Consider the following 21925-nt stretch of genomic DNA (forward strand, 5'->3'; position numbering starts at 1 on the left):
CACCTCCACTTCCTGCTCTTTTTTTTTTTTTTCTTTGCGGTGCGCGGGCCTCTCACTGTTGTGGCCGCTCCCATCGTGGAGCACGGGCTCCGGATGCGCAGGCTCAGCGGCCATGGCCCACGGGCCCAGCCACTCCGCGGCATGTGGGATCTTCCCGGACCGGGGCACGAACCCGTGTCCCCTGCATCGGCAGGCGGACTCTCAACCACTGCGCCACCAGGGAAGCCCTCCCGTGCTTTTTCTAAAGACACTTGTAACCACAAAATTGTCCTGCAGTGACCACTCCATTGTCTTCATGTTAAAATACAAATTCCTTTCCTAGTTATCATCTGACCACCTTCCTCTTCAATTTCATCACCCCAGCTAAAAGAAAAGGTAAATCATTTGATTTGTCTCCTAGCCTAATATTTAAATGAACACTATGGTGTTAGACCGCCTTAACTTGAACACAGGCTTGACTTTGCATTAGGTATGTGAACTTTGGAAAATTAGGGCTGTTGTGAGGATTAAATGAGCTAATACACATAAAGAGCTTGGATGTTGCCTGGCACATAATTTGTTAACTATTATTATTATCATCATCATCATCCCCATCCCTCTCAACCCATGCATTGCATTTGCATTGCTGCTTTCTCGGCCTAGAGTACCCTATCATCTCTTACCATCTGGCTATGCCCTTCTTTTTTCCTTATCAAGATTCGATTCAGGGGTCACATCGCCTAGCAAATTTATCCTGCCCCATCCTATCTCATTTGTTTCCACCGTTTCCTTTGCAAACTTCTTTGTTACTGTAACTATTGTTTGCGTCTATCACCAGACTGTGAGTTCCTAAAGGAGAGGCGGTGTTTTCATGTTTTTAGGCACAAGTGAAAGGTGAATAACATTAGTATTTGCCGCATGACTACCCAGAGAGCGCCCAAGTGTAATGAGATCCCTAAATAAATGTTCCTAAAGTCTACTTTGTCTAATGTAGCGACTTGTCCCGAATATGAGACAGGACTATACTCAAAACATTTCCAGGAGGGAACTTAATACCTTAGGCAACAGGCAAGAACCCCGGAGAAAAAACGGTTCTTTTCTCACTTTCTCACAGGGAAACTCCTCGGTGAAACACCCTGTCTCCGAACCGCGGAGGAATACACGCACTTAAGTGCAAATCTGCGCCTGCGCCTGTGCCTGTGACCGCTCCTCTTCTGCGCCTGCGCCGCTCCAGCCAATGAGGGGCTCCTCAGTCGAGGGTGGGGCCACGGGTTGCGCTTTAGGATTGGACAGTGGGAGCAAACGGACGGCGCGGAAATGACGTCAAGGTGCGTAAGCGCCGGCGGCCCTGCTGCGCGGTGGCTGCCGGGTGCCGCACGCCTTCTCTTTCCTTGCCTCTGCCTTTTACCCCCGCTCCCATCCCCGCCCCCACGGCCGCTCCGCTCCCTGGCGTGACTCGGCATTGAGAGCCCCGGGAGAAGACTCCGCGGTCGCTGCCTCCTCTGCCCAGGCCTCGGCCTTCCTGAGCCTCCCTCCTTCCTCTCCCGGGTCTTCTTCAGTTTTGAAGCCTGTGGCTTCGCGGCGGCCCTGCCGGACTTCTGAGAATGGTGGGTGTGAAGCCGGTTGGGAGTGATCCGGATTTCCAGCCGGAGCTGAGTGGCGCGGGCTCCAGACTCGCTGTGGTCAAGTTCACCATGCGAGGGTGAGTCCGGGCCCGAGCCCAGTGAGTCCCGGCTGTCTGTGCTTTTCTTTCTCTGTTTCCCGATCCCGCCTGCCTTGTGGTCGTGTTCTGCTGCGGAATGTCCGGCGCTGGCCGCAGCCCAAGGCCACTGCCCGGTTAGGCCTCAGTTCCTGGGTGTGAACCCCCGTTTGTGCACCGGGGCGTCTCTGGCAGGCTCGGAGGCCTGGCCGACCGCATTCCCCAGCCCGCGAGATCCCCGCCTGCTGTTTCTGAGTCCTCGGAAGGGGTCTGCTCTTGGGGGTGACCCGGCTCTTTCCCTTCTTGTCTGTGGGAGTCTCCCACAGCCGCCCCTGCTTGCGCCTGTCCCCTTCTCTCCCGGGATGCAGCTGTCACTTGCATCTTAGAAACTTGCAAAATTTAATTTACCCAAACAGTTTGATTCTCTTCACCACCTGCATATGTGGAAAACTGTAGGAAGATTCAGCTACCCAACTAATCCGCGGAATGCTTAGAACTAAAGCTAATGCATTTTAAATTAAGTTAATGTTGGGTCAGGATGCTTTTTAATTTTCTTAACGTTTCTGTTACTTCTTTGATTTGTAAGTTTGTAAGTTAGGCCACTTTGTGTAAGTTGCATCTGATCACGGAAATTATAGTAGGTATATATATACAGTACACGTAGGCAGGTGTCCAGATATCTGGCTTTGACCAAGTAGACTCCATTTTTGACTTGATGATTTAAGAGGACAGGGCACTTGAAAGATGCTATCTGGCTTTGGTAAATCTCAACATAATTCATAGGTCGCAGAGCTGGCGGATCTTCCATGTTGGGTCCCTGTATGAGAGTGACGTGCTGGAAATAGACATTCAGAACCAAGATTTCAGCGAGCTTGTGTATTTGCTTACCTCCCCTTGTGTATGTCAGTGTCCAGTGGGAAGGATTAGAAGTCTCCTCTTGATCTACCTTGACCCCCTGGTGTTATTTACACTTGCACTAACTTGGAGAAGTCTACTACAAATACCACTGTTTATGCAACACATTTTGTTGTCCAGGTAACTGTATAGACATAAGGCAGTGTTTTGAGTCTTAGAGCAAAAAGTGATTCAAACCTATCGAACGTGATTCTATAAATGTTGAATATACAGATGGTGGCATTAGGATTAGATTAGGTTTGGGGATGGAGGGATGTAGGTAGAGATGAAAACAAGTTAGGACTTACCTTGGGACCAATCTCTCTCATACAGAATTGGAAAGGGGGGGATACATTAGATTTTAAGGTTCGTCTTCCCAGTTTTGTTGATTTTATCATGACCATTCTTAATATGAGGGAATACCCATATACATTTGTTAAGTCCTAGGTGGAAGTTGGGAAAAGGAAGAGATGATTTTAACAACGAACCTCATTTTTAGTTCACTTTTCTAATTCTACTTAGTGGGAGTGTTTATACTTTTGTGCCTCAATGATATATTCTCTTTTCCCCTTGACCATAGCAGGGGGAGAGATGAAGAGTAATACATGATTTATATGAAGTGAGAAAAGTTACTGTCATCCCACTTTAGGCCAAGAACATAGTTTTCTCAACCACCTGTTTCTCCATTTCCTTTCCATCCCTACTTGAAGCCTTATTCCTTATTCTCACCTGCCGTGCTTTGTCCATCCTATTATTTTTACTAAAACACTATACAGATTGTCATTCTTCTGTTTAAGAATCTTCAGTGGCTCTCCAGTATTTCGGTTGTTTTTTTAATTGTAGTGAAATACATGTAACATAAATTTGCCATTTTAAAATATACAGTTCAGTGGCATTAAGTACAATCACTATACACACACACACACACACACACACACACACACATACACATATTTTTTAATCTTTTTGGCCGCGCTGCGTGGCATGTGGGATCTTAGTTCCCCAACCAGGGATCAAACCCGTGCCCCTTGTATTGGAAGCGTGGAGTTGTAACTGCTGGACCGCCGGGGAAGTTCTGGTACATTCACAATGTTGTACTGTCATTACCCCATCCATATCCTAGAATCTTTTCACTATCTCAAACAGAAACTGTGCACGCATTAAACAGTAATTCCCATACCTTCTCTCCACTGCCCCCAGCCCCTGGTAACCTCTCTTCTAGTTTCTGTCTCCATGAATTTGCCTATTCTTGATAACTCATTTAAGTGGAATTATATAATATTTGTCCTTTTGTTTATGGCTTATTTTAGCATAATGTTTTTAAGATTCATCCATGTTCTAGCATGTGTCAGATTTTCCTTCCTTTTTAAAGCAGAGTAATATCCTGTTGTATATGTATATGTACATATAAATATGTATATGTATATATACATACAACATTCTGTTGTATGTATATACCGCATATTTTGATGGACATTTGGGTTGTTTCCATCTTTTGACTATTGTAAATAATACTGCTCTGAACATTGGTGTGCAAAGATCTCTGTGAGTCCCTGCTTTCAGTTCTTTTGGGTATATGTCTGTGAGTGGAATTGCTAGATTATATGGTAATTCTGTATATAAGAAACCAGCAAACTATATATTGAGAAACCAGCAAACTATTTGCCCACGGTGGCTGCACAAGTTTGCCTTTCCACCAGCAATGCAGGAGAGTTCCCATTTCTCTACATACCAACTTCTTTTATATTTTAGTGGCCATCCTAGATGAGTGTGAAGTGGTATCTGGTGGTTTTGATTTGCATTTCCTTGATGACTGGTAATTTTGAGCATTTTTTCTCATGCTCGTTGATCATTTGCCTTTGGAGAAATGTCTGTTCAAGTCCTTTGCCCATTTTGAATTGGATTGTTTGTTTTTTTGTTGTGGAGTTGTAGGAGTTCTTTATATATTTTGGGTCTTAATCCTTTTTCTGATATATCATTTGCAAATATTTTCTCCCATTGGTTGCCTTTTCAGTTTCTTGATGGTGTCCTTTGATGCACAAAAGTTTAAAAATTTTGCTGAAGTCCAATTTATCTATGGTTTTTTCTTTTGTTGTTTCTTGTGCTTTTGGTGTCATATTCTGGAAATCATTGACAAATCCAGTGTCATGGAGATTCTTCCCTATGTTTTCATCAAAGAATTTTATAGTTTTTACTCTTAAGTTAGGTCTTTGATCTATTTTGAGTTAATTTTTATATATGATGTTAAGTAAAGGCCCAACTTCATTTTTTTGCATGTGGATATCCAGTTTTCCCAGCACCATTTGTTGAAAAAACTGTCTTTCACCCATTGAATGGCACCCTTCTCCAGTATTTTTTTTAAGCAATTAAAATAGTTGTCACTTACATCAAATTTGGTCTGTGTAAGGGACTTATTGGAGCACTTATTGACTTCTGCAGTCCTCAAAATAATGTTTAAAATTATCTCCATTTTACAAATGAGGAAGTTGAGTCAGAAGGAGATTAAATGACTTGTTTAAGGTCCCAGTGTTGAATGTACTCTTTGGGTTGTGAAGTGCTGTCCTGTTCTTCCCAGCCTAAGCAGAAGGGACATGCAAGTTCACCTCTGTATTGCATGGAGCCTGACATTTTTCAGTAAATGTTGCCTTGAATAAGCTTTGCCTGCAAAATCCTTTGATGGAAGTCAGTTCAGTTCACACTCTGATATTCATTTCCCTACCTGTAAAGTGGGAATAATAGCATGTAGACTAACCATATCGTTTAGAGAATGAAATTATATATATGCATTATATACTGTGGTAACATATTTTTGTAACTGGTATCTCCAAACTATTACTTCTTAAATATACCCGATACACTTAAGTGGTCATAAACAGTGCTAGTTTTGTTATCACTGATGGGTAAATGCCAAATTTAAAAGGATATGCATTTTCTTTTCTGTGAAACTCAGCAATGAGTGATTTTTATCTTGAATTCATGAGTGTACCACTTTTGTAGATATGTTTACCATATATTCAGTTTTGGGTTTCTTAAAATTTTTATTGGAGTATAGTTGCTTTACAATGTTGTGTTAGTTTCTACTGTACAGCAAAGTGAATCAGCTATAGGTATGCATATATCCCCTCTTTTTTTGGATTTCCTTCCCATTTAGGTCACCACAGAGCATTGAGTAGAGTTCCCTGTGCTATACAGTAGGTTCTCTCAGTTTTCTTAAAGCAGGTCTTACTTTGTAGTTGGTTAGGTGTTATTGTTACCATCGAGTTAGAATGTCAGTGTACGTTAGGATGGTGAAATCTAACGATTATGATAGTTTGTCCCAATAATACATTGTATAATAGTATTAATTATATATTGTAAAATTGCTGTGGACTGAAGGTACTTTACCATAATACAGAGTTAGGAGGCCCAACAGTTCATAAGGACTGGGCAGATAATATTAGGGAGTGAGGTGGGTGGCTGTAAGATAACTAGCGAATGGTGAGGCCCTAGAGAACATGTAGAGAATTTTAAAAAATATTTTTATTTAAAAAAAGTATAGCAGGCACGCAAAAATGTATACACATCATTTAAGTGTAGAGTCTGATAAATTTTCGCGGTGATCACACCCGTTTAACCAATACACAGGTCAGGAATAGCAGCGTAGCACACTCACATCCCCACCCCCGGCAACCTCCTGCACATCACTCTCGAACTTTAACACTGTAGACTAATTTCGTCTGTACTTGAACTTTATAACAGTGGTATCATATAGTATGTAATCTGTCTGGATTCCTTTCAAGAGCATATAAATAGTCTTAATCTTGGCAGTTAATTTAGAAATAACCAAAAAAAAAAAAAAAGCACAGTGTAGACCACTGTTTTGGGGGTTTTGAAATAGCAGTTAAGAGTTGGGTTTTGTGATCAAATTTCAGCACTGTACTTCATTGTTCTTGTCTTTGAAATGAGGAATGGTAAAGCTTAAATGAATTTAAACGTTTTATGAGTTACCTAACATATAATAAATGCTTAATGAACGTTAGCTATTTTGTGTTACTAATAGGACCAGTTATGGTTATGCCTGTCCATTAGTAAGTATAAGACATCTAGAAATAACCTGTTTTAAAGTTATGCCCTGCAGAAAAATAAACTTTTAAAATACGTCTTCAGAAAGCACATACATTTTCCACACCCACACCAGCTGAATGTGTTTACACATATTACTGCTCAAGGTGGAGCACTGACTACTTTAGCGAATAGGAAAGAATAGCAAGTTCTTGAAATAAAATCTATTTATATTATGACAGTAAACACACATTTTTTTGTTTTAATTTATTTTATTGAAGTATAGTTGATTTACAATGTTGTGTTAATTTCCACTCTACAGCAAAGCGATTCAGTTATACATAAATATACATTCTTTTTCATATTCTTTTCCATTATGGTTTATCACAGGGTATTGAATATGGTTCCCTGTGCTGTACAGTAGGACCTTGTTGTTTATCCTGCAGAGTTTTTCTTAAAAGTAATTTTTACAGAATATTTCCATGGTAGCTGTGTGGTACCAGGTGCTTGTATCAGAAGACAGGAATGAAGAATTTTCATAGTGACTTTTCTATAACTTAAAAAGTTAAAAATAGATTTCATAACCGAAAATGACATGCCTATTAACAATTTCCTTCCATTTTCTCTGTTCCAGCTAGGTTTTTTAACATCTTTAGTTTGATATAAAGCCTTTATGTATTTAGGTTTTATCAATAAATAATACCTAATTCAGCAGACTATGAAAAACTGTAAACACAAATCTTACTAAGAACCTAACGTGGTGCTTTCAAAGAAAGCTGATCTTGGATTGGCTTTAGGAGTTAACTGTTCTAGTTGTGGTCCTGCCATTTCTGACCTTGATCAAGTCGTTCAACTTTTCTGGTCTTCACTTCTCATTTATTGAATGATTGTGTTAGGTTAGGTCAGTTTTAAAGTTTCAGTTTTGTGGGTTTGGTTCTTTACGTTTTGCAGAAAGCTAGAGGGTTGTCTGCTGAGGTTTTTCTCAAAAAGCATAAGTCAGAATCTTTCTTACATATTGGACCTAACAGATCAGCTTTCCATCAAAAAGAAGTTCAGAGGTGGAAAAAGAACTTTTTTTTTCTTTCTTTCTTTCTTTCTTTCTTTCTTATTTAAGCCTCTGGACTAGATGGTCTGGTCTCTTTTACAACAAGTTCAAAGGTCCTGAGGTTATATACTGTCTAAAGACTGCAAATCAAGGGCTGTGCAAGAGAAAAAAGTACAATCCTGAAATTTAGGCATACTTGGAGAAAAATATTTTAGAGATAGGAAAGGTCCTTAAAGAATCTAGTCCCTTCTCATTTTATACAGAGAAATCAAATAATTTGTTCATGATCTCAGCTAAAAATGGAACTTTAAGTTTACTTTTGAATGCTAGGGGTAAGCTAGGAAAACATCTTACTTAAAATAACAAATCAGTTCATTTGAGTGATTATAATGTGAAAGTATGCTGCTGTATATATCTATGCTTCTGTGTTCTGTGATTTGTTTTGATTTTTGACTAAAGTTCCAACCTATGATGGCTAACTAAAATTAAACAAAGGATCTAGATCAGGTTAAAGTTTGAAAGGGAACACTTACTTTCAAGGTAGCCATTATTTTAGTACAGTCTCTTTAGCGTCAAGAAGAGTTTCTTTAACTCCAGGTAGCTCATACTTGATTGATGAGTAGAGTGATTTTGTCAGTACAGTGTGGAGGTGAGGTTGGTTCATATTCTATTTTTCTTAGGTAGTGAAGAGCAGGAATAGAAATAGAACCTTTAGCAGGAAGGAGAAAAGCCCTCAGCCACAGAGGCAGGCTCCCTTTCAGGTTCCTTTTAAGCAAGTCAAAATTAATTAAATTACACCTGAGCTCCTGGTCCCCAGCGGGGGTCATTCTCATGTTGTGCTTGCTTCCTCCTGTGCCTGGATGGCAGCCCCATGGGCTCAGAGCTCCCCTTCCATCTGGATACTCACAGCACCTGTAAGCGGGCACTTCCACTCGTTTGTTTTTGTACATTTTAAATATCCTCTGAGGTGTAGCCTCTAGGTCTAAGCCACCTGCCTGTCTGTCCAGGTATTTCCTGAATACTAGTTACTATTTTTCTTAGGAATGTTTTTACAAAGTTGCATGGGTTTAAATTTTTATTTTTATTTTTTCCATAAGCCTTCTTATTTTCGAAGGCACGCTTTTGCAGAAAGAAGGTTTTTCAGGAATGAGAAAACCTGATACTGTGTGTATACCAGGTATACTTTGTGGTACAGCATGATACCTGTGCTTCATCCATGACTACTGTTTAAATGCAGTTAACATTCAATTCTCTATTTGCAATTTAATGTTTTATGAAATTACCTGTTTATCATATAAAAGCAAAGGATACAGAAGTATAGGTAGTTTTAAAAGTCTCCCCTAAACGCCCTTCCTTTTCTAGTCCCACTGTACAGAAGTAATTGTTTATTGTGTGACCCACCTAACTTTTCAATATATATTTATGTACATATATAACATATAAATACATATATAAATACATATTTTTAACGTGATCATAGAAAATATTTTATCGTGAGACTTAGTTTTCTTTTAAACTGTATAAATTATCCTTAGCCTTTGGTGTGAATGTGTCATAATTTTTTTTTTTTTTTTTTTTTGGGGTACCCGGGCCCCCCACTGTTGTGGCCCCCCCCGAAATTACCTGTTTATCATATAAAAGCAAAGGATACAGAAGTATAGGTAGTTTTAAAAGTCTCCCCTAAACGCCCTTCCTTTTCTAGTCCCACTGTACAGAAGTAATTGTTTATTGTGTGACCCACCTAACTTTTCAATATATATTTATGTACATATATAACATATAAATACATATATAAATACATATTTTTAACGTGATCATAGAAAATATTTTATCGTGAGACTTAGTTTTCTTTTAAACTGTATAAATTATCCTTAGCCTTTGGTGTGAATGTGTCATAATTTTTTTTTTTTTTTTTTTGCGGTACGCGGGCCTCTCACTGTTGTGGCCCCTCCCGTTGCGGAGCACAGGCTCCGGACGCGCAGGCTCAGGGGCCATGGCTCACGCGCCCAGCCGCTCTGCGGCATGTGGGATCTTCCCAGACCAGGGAACGAACCTGTGTCCCCTGCATCGGCAGGCGGACTCTCAACCACTGCGCCACCAGGGAAGCCCCATAATTTTTTTAATTGAAGTATAGCTGATGTACAGTATTATGTAAGTTACAAGTGTACAGTATAGTGATGCACAGTTTTTAAAGGCTACACCTCATTTAGAGTTATTATAAAATATTGGCTATATTCCCTGTGTTGTACACTATATCCTTGTAACTTATTTTATATGTTATAACTTTAAAAAATAGTTTTCTATTGATTGCCATTTAGATTATTATTTTTTTTTTTACTATTTCAAACATTGCATTGAACTTCCTTATACATATTATTGTGAAATTGAGTAAGTGTTAAGATAAGATTGACTTTTAGAAGTGAGATTGTTGAATCTTGGGTTGTGTTCATTTAAAATTGGTAGATAATGACCAAATGGCCCTTCAAAAAGGCTCTACCAATTTGTACTCCCATCCATAATGTTTTAAGACTTATTAATAACCAGAAGTATTTTGCTAAACTAAACATAGGTTTTGTCGACTGTAAATGTTTGTTCCTTTAAAATTTAGTCTCAGGGCCTATTTCAGCATTGTTAGATCCAAAAATTTACTTTCAGAAGCATCAAGTTTAATATTTAAGAAATTAAGAGTTACTTTCTTAACTTTTTGGTATGAATCTTAAGGATGGCAAAAGGTGAAAATGCTGATTAAAATGTTAAGAATGGAGAGAGAATCATAGCTTGAATTTGAAAATCTTGTATTTTAGAGTTTGCTTTTCCTTGTGTTCCTATCTGCTAAAGCCAAGGTTTTTCTCATTTTTTGGAACTTTTATTGAGATATACACAGTATACAATTATAAATGTATAGTTTAGAGAGTTTACACAAACTGAATGTACATGCACGTTTAATCAGCTTCTGGACAATTAGAACATTTCTAGCCTCTTGAAATCTCTCTCATGCCCTTATCCTGTCACTAACTCTCACAAAAGTAACCATTGTCCTGATTTATAATACCATTGATTTGTTTTGCCTGTATTTGAACTGTACATAAATGGAATCATATAGTGTACTTCTCTTCTCAGTGTTATTTGTGAGATTCATCCATATTTTGGCATGAGGTTTTACATCAGTCATTTTCATTGTTGTATAGTGTTCCAGTATGTGAATAACTACAGTTAGTTTACTTATTCTGTTGTTGAAAGGAACTTAGGTGGTATCCAGTTTTTGGCCATTAGAAATATTGCTACTACCAATATTTTTTCAAAAACCCTAAGGCAAACATATACAGACATTTCTGTTTTATATACCCTAGAAATGGTCATAAGTAGGCATAAATCTTGCATTAGCAGATACTGTCAGTTTCTTTTCTTACCCCCTGAAGTGGTTATACCAGTTTGCACTGTCACTAACAGGTCAGTTGCTCCAAGTTCTTGACAGTACTTCCTTCTCTATTGTTTTAGCTGTTTTGGTGGGAGTAGTTTTATTTTTTTTTAATTAAAAAACATTTTTTTAACATCTTTATTGGAGTATCATTGCTTTACAATGGTGTGTTAATTTCTGCTTTATAACAAAGTGAATCTGTTATACATATACATATATCCCCATATCTCCTCCCTCTTGTGTCTCCAAATTTGCATTTCCCTGGTTTCCATAGTGACCGAGGAAGTGTTTTTCTCTTTATGGACTGTTTGGATAACCTCATTTGTCCAGTTTGAGAGTACCCTTTTTTCTTCTGAATGTCAGTCTTCTTATTGATTTGTAGGGGCTTTTTTACATATTAGAGGTATAAGTCCTACGTTTGATATGTTTTACAGATATTTTTTACTAGTCTGTGGTTTGTCTTTTCACCCTCTAAGTGGTATCTTGATGAACAAAAGGTCTTAACCTTAATATTTTCCAGCTTATCAAGTATATCCCAACGTATCAATTCTTCCCTTTTTTCTTTAGTGCTTTTTGTGTTTTAAGAAATAAATCTTTGCTTACTCCAAGGTTTTGAAAGTATCCTCTGTATTTTTTTCCTAAAACTGTTGTTTTACCTTTCCCATTTAGATCTATAATCCATCTGGAATTGGTTTTTGTGTACAGTGTGAGTTAGGGGTAAAGATTCATTATTTTTCCCCCCCATGTGGATATCCGTATTGACTCAGCACTGTTTATTGAAAAGACCATCCTTTCCCCACTGTACTGCTGTGTCAACTTTTTCAGAAGTTCGGTTACTGTGTATGGGGTGGGTCTGTTTTTGGACCCTTTTCTTTTAAAATTGGTGAGTTTGTTTATCCTTTATACTCTTAATTTTATAAAGCTTTTTGATAGTTATTAATATCTAGTAATGTAATTGCTTCAGCTTTGAACCCCCAAATGCTTGGGCTATCCTTGATATTTATTTCCCTATAAATTTTAGAATTTAAATGTGTTAATTTTTCCAAGGAAACCTTGGAATTTTACATTGACTTTAAAGATCAAATTGAGGAGACTTGACATCTTGACAGTGTTGAGTTTTCCAGTTCATAGGTATAGTATATTCCTCCATTTATTTAGATCTTTAATTTCGTTCAGTGAGAAGAAAGCTGGAAGACAACACTGTTAGACTTAAAGACTTAATATAAATCTGTAGTCATTAAGACAGTGTGGTACTGATGCAAGTGTATCTAAATAGTACAGTGGAAAAGACAAGAAAGTCTAAAGACAGGTTGATCAGAATGTTTTTAATTCTGCGTTTTAATTGACAAGATCTTTAGAGTATAAATTAGTACAATCTTGGGTGTTATTTTACCAAGCAGCTCTTACTTTTCTCACAGGTGTGGACCGTGTTTAAGGATTGCCCCAGCATTCAGTTCTATGAGTAATAAGTATCCACAAGCAGTATTCTTGGAAGTAGATGTACATCAGTGTCAGGTAAGGCAAAAGAGTCCTTAAAAAAATGTCTTTTTATTTACAAATTGATTTGAAATTCAACATTAATTTCATCCTTTATCTCTTTATGCACTAAGTACTTATTTTTTTGAAGGTAGGATAATATTATTTTAATGTAATTATTACAAATGTTGTTATGGCTGCATTAGTTAAGAAGGGTAGTCCAATATTAATTGCTTCTGGGTTTGCTAATAATATTTTTCTGGTACAAAACTAATATTATGTTGTTAAACTTAATAGGTCACCTGGCAGTTCTGTGTTTTACATTTCTTTGTTTATTTTTTTGTAAATCTAAAATTATATCTTATACTACAGACACACTGGTTGATTAGAAAGCCATGGCAGAGAATTCTTGGATATAGTTTGTTTTGAATTGATCAGTTATAACCCTAGCTCCAAAGCTGCATACTCAGCAGAAAGTTTAAAATGTTGGTTACTATTGATTGAGCCACAGTGTTGTAGGTAGATTGCCCTGGTTACTTAGTCAGCATGGCTGTGTGACAGTTCTGCATTTGCATATCTAGATGTATGGAGGAATTGTTAGAGAAAAAAATTTTTTGAAGGATTCTTCCAACACTAAAAATGTAGTCTTTTGACATGCATAAATAACAGCTCTGTAACTTTTTTTTTTCCAGTGAAGCTTTTGTCTTTGATACATTTCTGGGTTGGAAAAAAATCTTAGAATGTTACATAGCTTGCAGATAAGTATTTTGGGGATTTGGTGCAAACTCTATGTTACACATTTATTGTTTAGCACTTATATCGCATACTTCTGGACAGCAGCCCTGGCCTTATTTTGCCTTATTTTAAGTATTCACTGTCTCTGATCTGGAAGTGCTGTCTTCTGGAGCTGTGTGGTCCTGTACAGTAATCACATGTGGTTGGGTACTGAGTACTTGAAGTGTGGCAAGTCCAAATTGAGATGTGCTGTAAAATACACATAGGATTTTGAAGGCTTAGTATGCAATAAAATACGTAAAGTATGTCATTAACTTTTTACATTGACTATATGTTGAATTGCATATTTGGATTTACTAAAATAAATTATTAAAATGGATTTCAGTTGTTTCTCTTTACTTTTTTCTTGTGGATACTAGAATATTTAAAATTACATGTGTAGCTCACATTTGTATCTTGTATTATATTTCTTTTGGACAGCACTGTTCTAAAAGGTCATTTTTTTTTAAATGAGGCTTAGAGAAGACATCTCTGTAAACTTCATGCTTTTTTTAAAAAAACAATATAGCGGTACCTCTTCCTAGTGTTTGAATATGCAAGGTGACATACTTATTTTACTATTTACTTTACACTTCTCATGAAGAGTTTAATGAGTTTAATGAATCAGTGACTGATTAATTTTCATTCAGTAGTTAGTCTTATGATCTCGTGGAGTTGGAGCAGAATTTAAAAAGATACCCGTTGTGGTGTTTTTGATGGAAGACCAGAAGTCATTTCTTTAAGAGTAGAACTAGGGCTTCCCTGGTGGTGCAGTGGTTGAGAGTCTGCCTGCTGATGCAGGGGACACGGGTTTGTGCCCCGGTCCGGGAAGATCCCACATACCGCGGAGCAGGTGGGCCCGTGAGCCATGGCCGCTGAGCCTGCGCGTCCGGAGCCTGTGCTCCACAACGGGAGAGGCCACAACAGTGAGAGGCCCGCGTACCGCAAAAAAAAAAAAAGAGTAGAACTAGATGAGGATTGCAGTGCGAAGGGTGTTACCTCCTTTTCACGGACAGATGGGCTACTGTTTTTACAGATGTGTACTTTTTCCTAGTAGCAGTGGTTTGTGTTGACATATCTCAATACCCTTCTGGGGTTCTCCATTTGAGAAACAGTCTGTACTTATGAGAGAACTGTCTGGTGTTGTAAAGTGCAATTTCTGTGTTAGAAGCCAATTGTTCTATTGGATGAAGCACTTAACACTAAAACAGAAATGCAGGGCTATTCTTTGTTGCGGACATAAGGGTAATATAGTTGTGCCCCTTAAGAATAGGCCTGTTTTTTCTTAAGTAACAATTAGGAGTAAGTTATTTTACATGTTTTTAGTTCATGCTTGTGATATTTAACTTCCATAGAGATGTAGAGTGAATATTCAGAGTGGTTTAAGATTCGTTTTTATTCATAATGCTATCTAACTTGACAATTCTAGGGAACAGCTGCCACCAACAATATATCAGCAACACCTACATTTCTATTTTTTCGAAACAAAGTGAGAATTGATCAATATCAAGGAGCAGATGCTGTGGGACTAGAGGAAAAGATCAAGCAGCACTTGGAAAACGACCCTGGAAGCAATGAGGACACAGATATTCCAAAAGGCTATGTATGTAGAATTAAAAGTGAAATCATGATGTGTCTTGTATTTGTCATTATTTGGTTGAAGTGAAGTTCACTGTTTTCATGTTTTGTCTTTTGCTAGTTAAGAATACTTTCAGTTAAGAACTTTAAAAGTAAATGTAATAGCTGACTATTTGATTTTGTCTGTGTTGTGTGTATTATAACCTTAAGCCCCCATCATAAACTATTTTTTATTTTTATTTATTTATTTATTTTTTGTGGTACGCAGGCGTCTCACCGTTATGGCCTCTCCCGCTGTGGAGCACAGGCTCCGGACGCGCAGGCCCAGTGGCGGTGCCTCACGGGCCCAGCCGCTCCGTGGCATGTGGGATCCTCCCGGACCGGGGCACGAACCCATGTCCCCTGCATCTGCAGGTGGACTCTCAACCACTGTGCCACCAGGGAAGCCCTGCCACTTGTTTTTTAATCTGCTTTCTGAGCTATTTTAATAGCCATTTTAAAAAAATTATTTATTTATTTTTGTTTTATTTTATTTTTGGCTGCATTGGGTCTTTGTTGCTGCACGGGCTTTCTCTAGTTGTGGTGAGTGGGGGCTCCTCTTCGTTGCGGTGCACGGGCTTCTCATTGCAGTGGCTTCTCTTGTTGCAGAGCAGGGACTCTAGGTGCACGGGCATCAGTAGTTGTGGCATGTGGGCTCACTAGTTGTGGCTCACAGGCTCTAGAGCGCAGGCTCAGGAGTTGTGGCACACAGGCTTAGTTGCTCCACGGCATGTGGGATCTTCCCGGACCAGGGCTCGAACCTGTGTCCCCTGCATTGGCAGGCGGATTCTTAACCACTGTGCCACCAGGGAAGTCCCAATAGCCATTTTTATACGTTTGTTTTTTACTTCTTTTCCCTCCCAAAGTGAAAAACTTTTCATTGGAAAAATTTTTCACTTTTTGACAATTGTGTAAAATGGCATGTAAATTTTAGTGTATGACCATTACATACGGAACTCCCTTTTCTGCTGGTTTCTAAAGTTTTCTCCCTCTTTTTAAATGTATCTATTTAAAAACCCTAGTTATTGATTTTGTTTTAAAACCAAATGTGACTTTAGTATTGGATATGTTTTTCACAGTTTTAAGAGTTATTATTCTAAATAATAACTTGAAGACTTAAGAATGTCAAAGTTTTTGAAAACTATATAATATGAATAGTCATAATTTGTGTCTATCATATGAGAGCTATTCAGGAAGGAAGTAAAATTCAGAAGTAGCACTTCATGGTAGCTGACTTGTTTATGCAAATTGGTAAAACCTGCCTACCAAAATAATATTTGTATATATATTTTTTAATTTTGCTTGTTATAAAGTCATTGTGTTGGCAGATTAAAAATGAATTTTTTTTTAAAAAAGTGTTACCTCAAGTTAAAGCTAGTATATGAAAGCATGTATACCAAGTACATTTAAAAATTTTTAAATTAATTAATTAATTTATTTATTTGGCTGAGTCAGGTCTTAGTTGCGGCATGCGGAATCTTTCATCGCAGTACACGGCCTCTTCGTTGTGGTGTGAGGGCTTCTCTCTAGTTGTGGCACGTGGGCTCTAGAACGTGTGGGCTCAGAAGTTACAGCATGTGGGCTCTAGCTGTGGTGTGCAGGCTTCAGAGTGTGCAGGCTCAGTAGTTGCAGCACATGAATTCTCTAGTTGTGGTGCACGGGCTCTAGAGCTTGCGGGCTCAGTAGTTGTGGTGCGCGGGCTTAGTTGCCCCACGGCATGTGGGATCTTAGTTCCCTGACCAGGGATCAAACTTGTGTTACCTGCATTGGAAGGAGGATTCTTAACTATTGGACCACCAGGGATGTCCACCAAGTACATTAAAACAGGCCTGCCATAGAGCTACCAGTCATTATGTAAGGCCCTTAAATTCATGTTGAATAAGGAGAACCTGTAGTCAGGTATATATGAGAGATTCTTTTTGTGTTTATGGGTGGAGGGGGAGTTGTGTCTTCAGAAAGTATCTTTAACATGTGGTAGTGGCATTAATTACTTTAAGTTAAGGACTTAATAATTAATATTTATTTAAAATAGAACTGTTATATGATAATTTGAAATGGTAATATTCAGTTAGAAAATATGAACATGTGTAAGTCAGGGTTATGACGCCTTTTGGAAAATTTTGGAAATCATTTGACTTGTAAACAGTTGTGTTTACTTCTTTGTATTTTTTTCCTTTATTAGTTAGGGTTTTTGCATGAAAAAGTCTTATGGGCGCAGCAGTCTTGGCTGCTTAGCTGCAGCGATACTTCTTCACATCAGCTAAGTGTGATATCAGGGTTTTGGCTTTGGGTAGGAAATAAGCAGGGAAAAATGAAGTTTTAGGAAATAAGACATTTAATTTCATCCAGGTGTTATGAATACAAAGTGAAAAGCTGTTAAAAACATTTTCATTTTTTTCCATCAGGTGTCAATGAAGACTTTAAAAGTTTTGAACTCTAGGTCTTATAGGGTCATTAAATATTTAAAACTGGTAATGTGTTCCCAAGAACGGCATTGTTTTCACAACACAAATGGAAACTGAATGAAAACCTGTATCTTAAAGTAGATTTAAATATAAGTATTACAAAAATGTATTGACAATTTTAAAATAAAATTTTAGGTTTCTTAGAATAAAGACTTTCTCTCATTACATTTAAATGCTAAAAGGCTATATAATTATTGATTTCACACATCCTATAGTTTTGAAACTCCTGATTTGACTGGAGCCAGAGTGAAAGAAAGAAATATCTCTCTTAGGGGGGTTTGAGATATTACAAAAGATGTAGGGTATGATACTCAAAAGGTTAAGAATCAAAAATCAGAAGTAATACAGTGTTTTTGTAAACATCATGACTTTGAGTTTTTAATATGTTTATAGAAGTTCGAAAAAATTTTGTTTTTCCAATCCTGTTGTCTTTTATTTATTTCTCTTATCTTACTATAGAGACTTATTCCACGGTAGTATTGAAAGCAGACATCCTTGACTCGTTTCTCATCTTAGGGGGAAAGCATGCAGTCTTTCACTATTAAGTATGTTAGCTGGAAGTTTCTCATATATGCCTTTTATCAGCTTGAAGAAATTCTCTTCTATTCCTAATTTGTTGAGAATTTTTTAAAATCAGAAATGGATATTAGATTCTTAACAAATATTTTTTTCTGTGTCCATTGAGATGATCATGTTTCAACATTTTGTTTCTTAACATGGTGAATTACATTGAGTGACTTCTGCCTGTTAAACCAACCTACCATAACCTAGCATACTCTAGCCACTCTTGACTATGATGCATTATCCTTTTAATATATTGTGAATTAGGTTTGCTAAAATTTTGTTTAAAATATTTGCCTCTATATATATGAGGGACATTGGTCTGTAGTTTCCTTTCTTGTATGTTTTGGTGTCAGGGTAATGCTGGTGTCATTAAATTAGTAAATATTCTCTCCTCTTCAATTTTCTGGAAGAGTTTGTGTAGAATGGGTACTATTTCTTCCTATAATATTTGTTAGAATTTAATAGTAAAGCCAGCTGTTCCTGGAGTTTTCTTTGTGGGAAGATATTTTTGTTTTTTGTTTTTTTTTTTTGCGGTACGCGGGCCTCTCACTGTTGTGGCCTCTCCCATCGCGGAGCACAGGCTCCGGACGCGCAGGCTTAGCGGCCATGGCTCACAGGCCCAGCTGCTCCGTGCAGGAGGACCCTCAACCACTGCGCCACCAGGGAAGCCCTGTGGGAAGACGTATAACTACAAATTTAATTTTTAAAAATAGGTAAACAATTAATCCAGTTATCTATTTCTTGAGTGAGCTTTGGTGGTTTGTGTCTTTCAAGGAATTTGTCCATTTCATTTGTGTTGTTGAACTTATGTGCAAAAAATTGTTCATAATATTCTCTCATTTTTTTAATATCTAAAGAAACTGTAGTACTGTCACCTCTCCTAATATTGGGATTTTTTGGTCTTGACCACTCTGGCTAGATGTTTCTTAACACTGATCTTGTCAGAGAACCAGCTTTTGATTTCATTGAGTTTCTCTATCGTTTTTCTGTTTTTCATTTCATTGCTTTGATGTTTATTATTTTCTTTTCTCTGTTTACTTTGGGTTTAATTTGCTCTTCTCTTTCTAGTTTCTTAAGGTCGAATTTGAGACCTTTCTTCTTGCCTAATATAGGCATTTAGTGCTATAAATTCCCCACCCTGGGACTTCCCTGGTCGTCCAGTGGTAAAGAATCCACTTTCCAATGCAGGGGATGCGGGCTCGGTATCTGGTTGGGAACTGAGACCCCACATGCTGCAGAGCAGCTAAGCCCGAGCGCCACAACTACTGAGCCCGTGTGCCTCAACCAGAGAGCCTGCGTGCTCTGGAGCCCTCACACCACAACTAGAGAGAAGCCCATGCGCCACAACAATAAAAAAAGCTCCCACATGCCACAACAAAGACCCAACGCAGCCAGAAAGAAAAAAATAAGTCCCTGCCCCAAGTATCTCTTTGGGAAGGTTTTAAACATTCTATTTTTTCTCTCCCCTATTTTCTTTTTAATTTACTTATTATTTTTAAAATTTTATTTATTTTATTTTATTTTTTAACACCTTTACTAGAGTATAATTGCTTTACAATGGTATGTTAGTTTCTGCTTTATAACAAAGTGAATCAGCTATACATATACATATATCCCCATATCTCCCCCCTCTTGCATCTCCCTCCCACCCCACCTGTCCCATTATTTATTTATTTATTTTTATTTTTATTTTTTTGTGGTACGCGGGCCTCCCACTGTTGTGGCCTCTCCCGCTGCAGAGCACAGGCTCCGGACGCGCAGGCTCAGCGGCCATGGCTCACGGGCCCACCTGCTCCATGGCATGTGGGATCTTCCCGGACCGGGGCATGAACCCGTGTCCCCTGCATCGGCAGGCGGACTCTCAACCACTGCGCCACCAGGGAAGCCCCCATAATTTATTTTTTTAAAGATATCTTTATTGGAGTATAATTGCTTTACAATCCCATATTTTGTAAGAGTACCTAGTATGGCTTCAAATCGCATGAGGAGGCTATCAATATCAAGTCTTCTTCTCTAGAAGTTTGCAGGCTAGGCACTCTGGAATCAAACTTGTATTTACATGTGTTCTAAATCTTGAGGCTTATTAGTGTATTTCAGTGTTCCAACCTCTGACCTGTAGGTTTTGGTCTACAAATATGTCACATTCATCAAAATAAATATTAAATGTCCCTAATTTATGTAGTAGGTAGGACAGATCTTTCTTTAACCAAAAACTTTCTAACTTCCTGTGTGTCTCATGTTGGATTCCACTCACCTCCTCCCCCCAAAGGTGAAATTTGTTCAAGCAAACAAAAAATCTAGTTGACAGAGTAGTGTTATAAACATGCATGTCATTCACCTGTGTTCATCAGTTGTGAATATTTCCCTGTTTTTGTTCTATCTTGATGTGTATTTATCTGCTTTTATATTTTGCAGCATCATTTACAGAGTAAGTTATAGGCATCTAGGTGGTTCATCTGTAAATATTTCAGCATGGAGCTCCTAAGAACAAGGACATTCTCTTGTATAGCCATGATATCATTATCACTTCTAAGAAATTTAACATTGATATGATACCTATCCCTAACGTACAGCCTATATTCAGATTTCCTTAATATATCTCCAAAATATACTTTATAGCTGTTTTTCCCCAATCTTGGATCAAATCAAGGGTCATGCATTGCATTTAAGTTGTCAATCTCTTTAGTGTTCTTTAGTCTAGAAACTTCTCTCTGCCTTTTTTCTTTCATGACTGCCTTTTAATTTGTCTGTGCCATGCAGCATGTGGGATCCTAGTTCCCTGACCAGAGATCGAACCTGAGCCCCCTGTATTGGAAGCGCAGAGTCCCAACCACTGGACCTCCAGGGAAGTCCCATGACTGCCTTTTTTTTAAGTTTAAAGCAACGCCAGTCTACTGTAGTAGCCACTAGGCACATGTGGCATTTTTTATGTGACTGGGGCAACTGAGGAACTGAATTTTTAGTTTTATCTATTTTTAATTGATTTAGTTTTAAATTTACACATGTGGCTAATGGCTGTCTCATTGTACAGTGCAGGTCTGGACCATTTGTCTTACACAGTGTCCCACAGTCTGGATTTGTCTGGTTGTGTTCTCATGATTCTTTCCTCATTATTGGCAAGTTGATTGCATAAGTAGTGATACTTATTTCCAATTACATATTTTTGCAAATATGTCAGTTTGCAGTTATGTCAAGTATACAATATTATGCCAGTTTGTCCCAGACAGTGTTGTAAAACAGAGCACTTTAATGCAACTGTTCAAATATGATACTTGTTTTGTGTGCCCCATGATAAATTAAAAAGCAATTTTAAATTATTTACCTATTTAGTTTATTTTCATCATTAAGGTATTGGAAGTACGACTGCAATGTTGTCTTCAAGCCTGGGATCTTGATCCTGCATATAGTATGGAAGAGGCATCTCGGTAGGATGGTAGACAAATGTTTGAAAGATTTTGTCACATTTTCAAGGCAAATGTTCAAGAAGTTCAGAATAATTCTGTAGTAGTAGAACTTAGCTGGTTAGTGCTCCTTTTCTTCCTGCCTCCCTTTTTGAATTGGCTACATTATGTTACCCTGAGTAATACATTTAACATCTAATGCAATGTAACATTTGATATAATAGAAAAGAATATTTTGGCTTTGGAAGCATTTAGGCTAGTCTATGAATAATTAAGGGTATATTCTAATGGATTATTACCATATTGATAATTATTTGAAATGTAAAGTTTTCTTTAGTCTTTCAGAACTATATACACATGTATTAGTATGTGTATTAGTATTCGTAATAAAGACTGATAGAATGGTGAACATGTATCTGATAACTTAGAATACTTGGTAATCTTTATTTTTTTAAAATTACTTGGTAAACTTTAAAAACAGTTTTTGTTTAGTAGGTGAAATGGATACTTTTCTAGAAAAATAGTTTCAAAATCAACTCCACTAGAAGCAGA

General features: G+C 37.8%; 1 protein-coding gene across 3 annotated transcripts in view; it reads left to right on the forward strand.

Moving 5' to 3' along the window:
- Positions 1 to 1297: 1297 nt before the first annotated feature.
- Positions 1298 to 21925, forward strand: part of TXNL1 (thioredoxin like 1) — a 34529-nt gene continuing 13901 nt past the window's right edge. For 2 of the 3 annotated variants that reach the window (XM_024761843.1, XM_024761855.1), the window contains exons 1-3: positions 1329 to 1681; positions 12495 to 12591; positions 14756 to 14929. In XM_024761843.1, the coding sequence (XP_024617611.1) occupies positions 1584 to 1681; positions 12495 to 12591; positions 14756 to 14929 (369 nt within the window). In that variant the 5' untranslated portion in view covers positions 1329 to 1583. Of the gene's footprint in view, positions 1682 to 12494; positions 12592 to 14755; positions 14930 to 21925 lie in introns of all 3 variants that reach the window. The other variant, XM_024761848.1, reaches the window with a different exon arrangement.

This window comes from Neophocaena asiaeorientalis, unplaced genomic scaffold (assembly GCF_003031525.2).
Source record: "Neophocaena asiaeorientalis asiaeorientalis breed wild unplaced genomic scaffold, Neophocaena_asiaeorientalis_V1.1 scaffold1217, whole genome shotgun sequence".
NCBI lineage: Eukaryota > Metazoa > Chordata > Mammalia > Artiodactyla > Phocoenidae > Neophocaena > Neophocaena asiaeorientalis.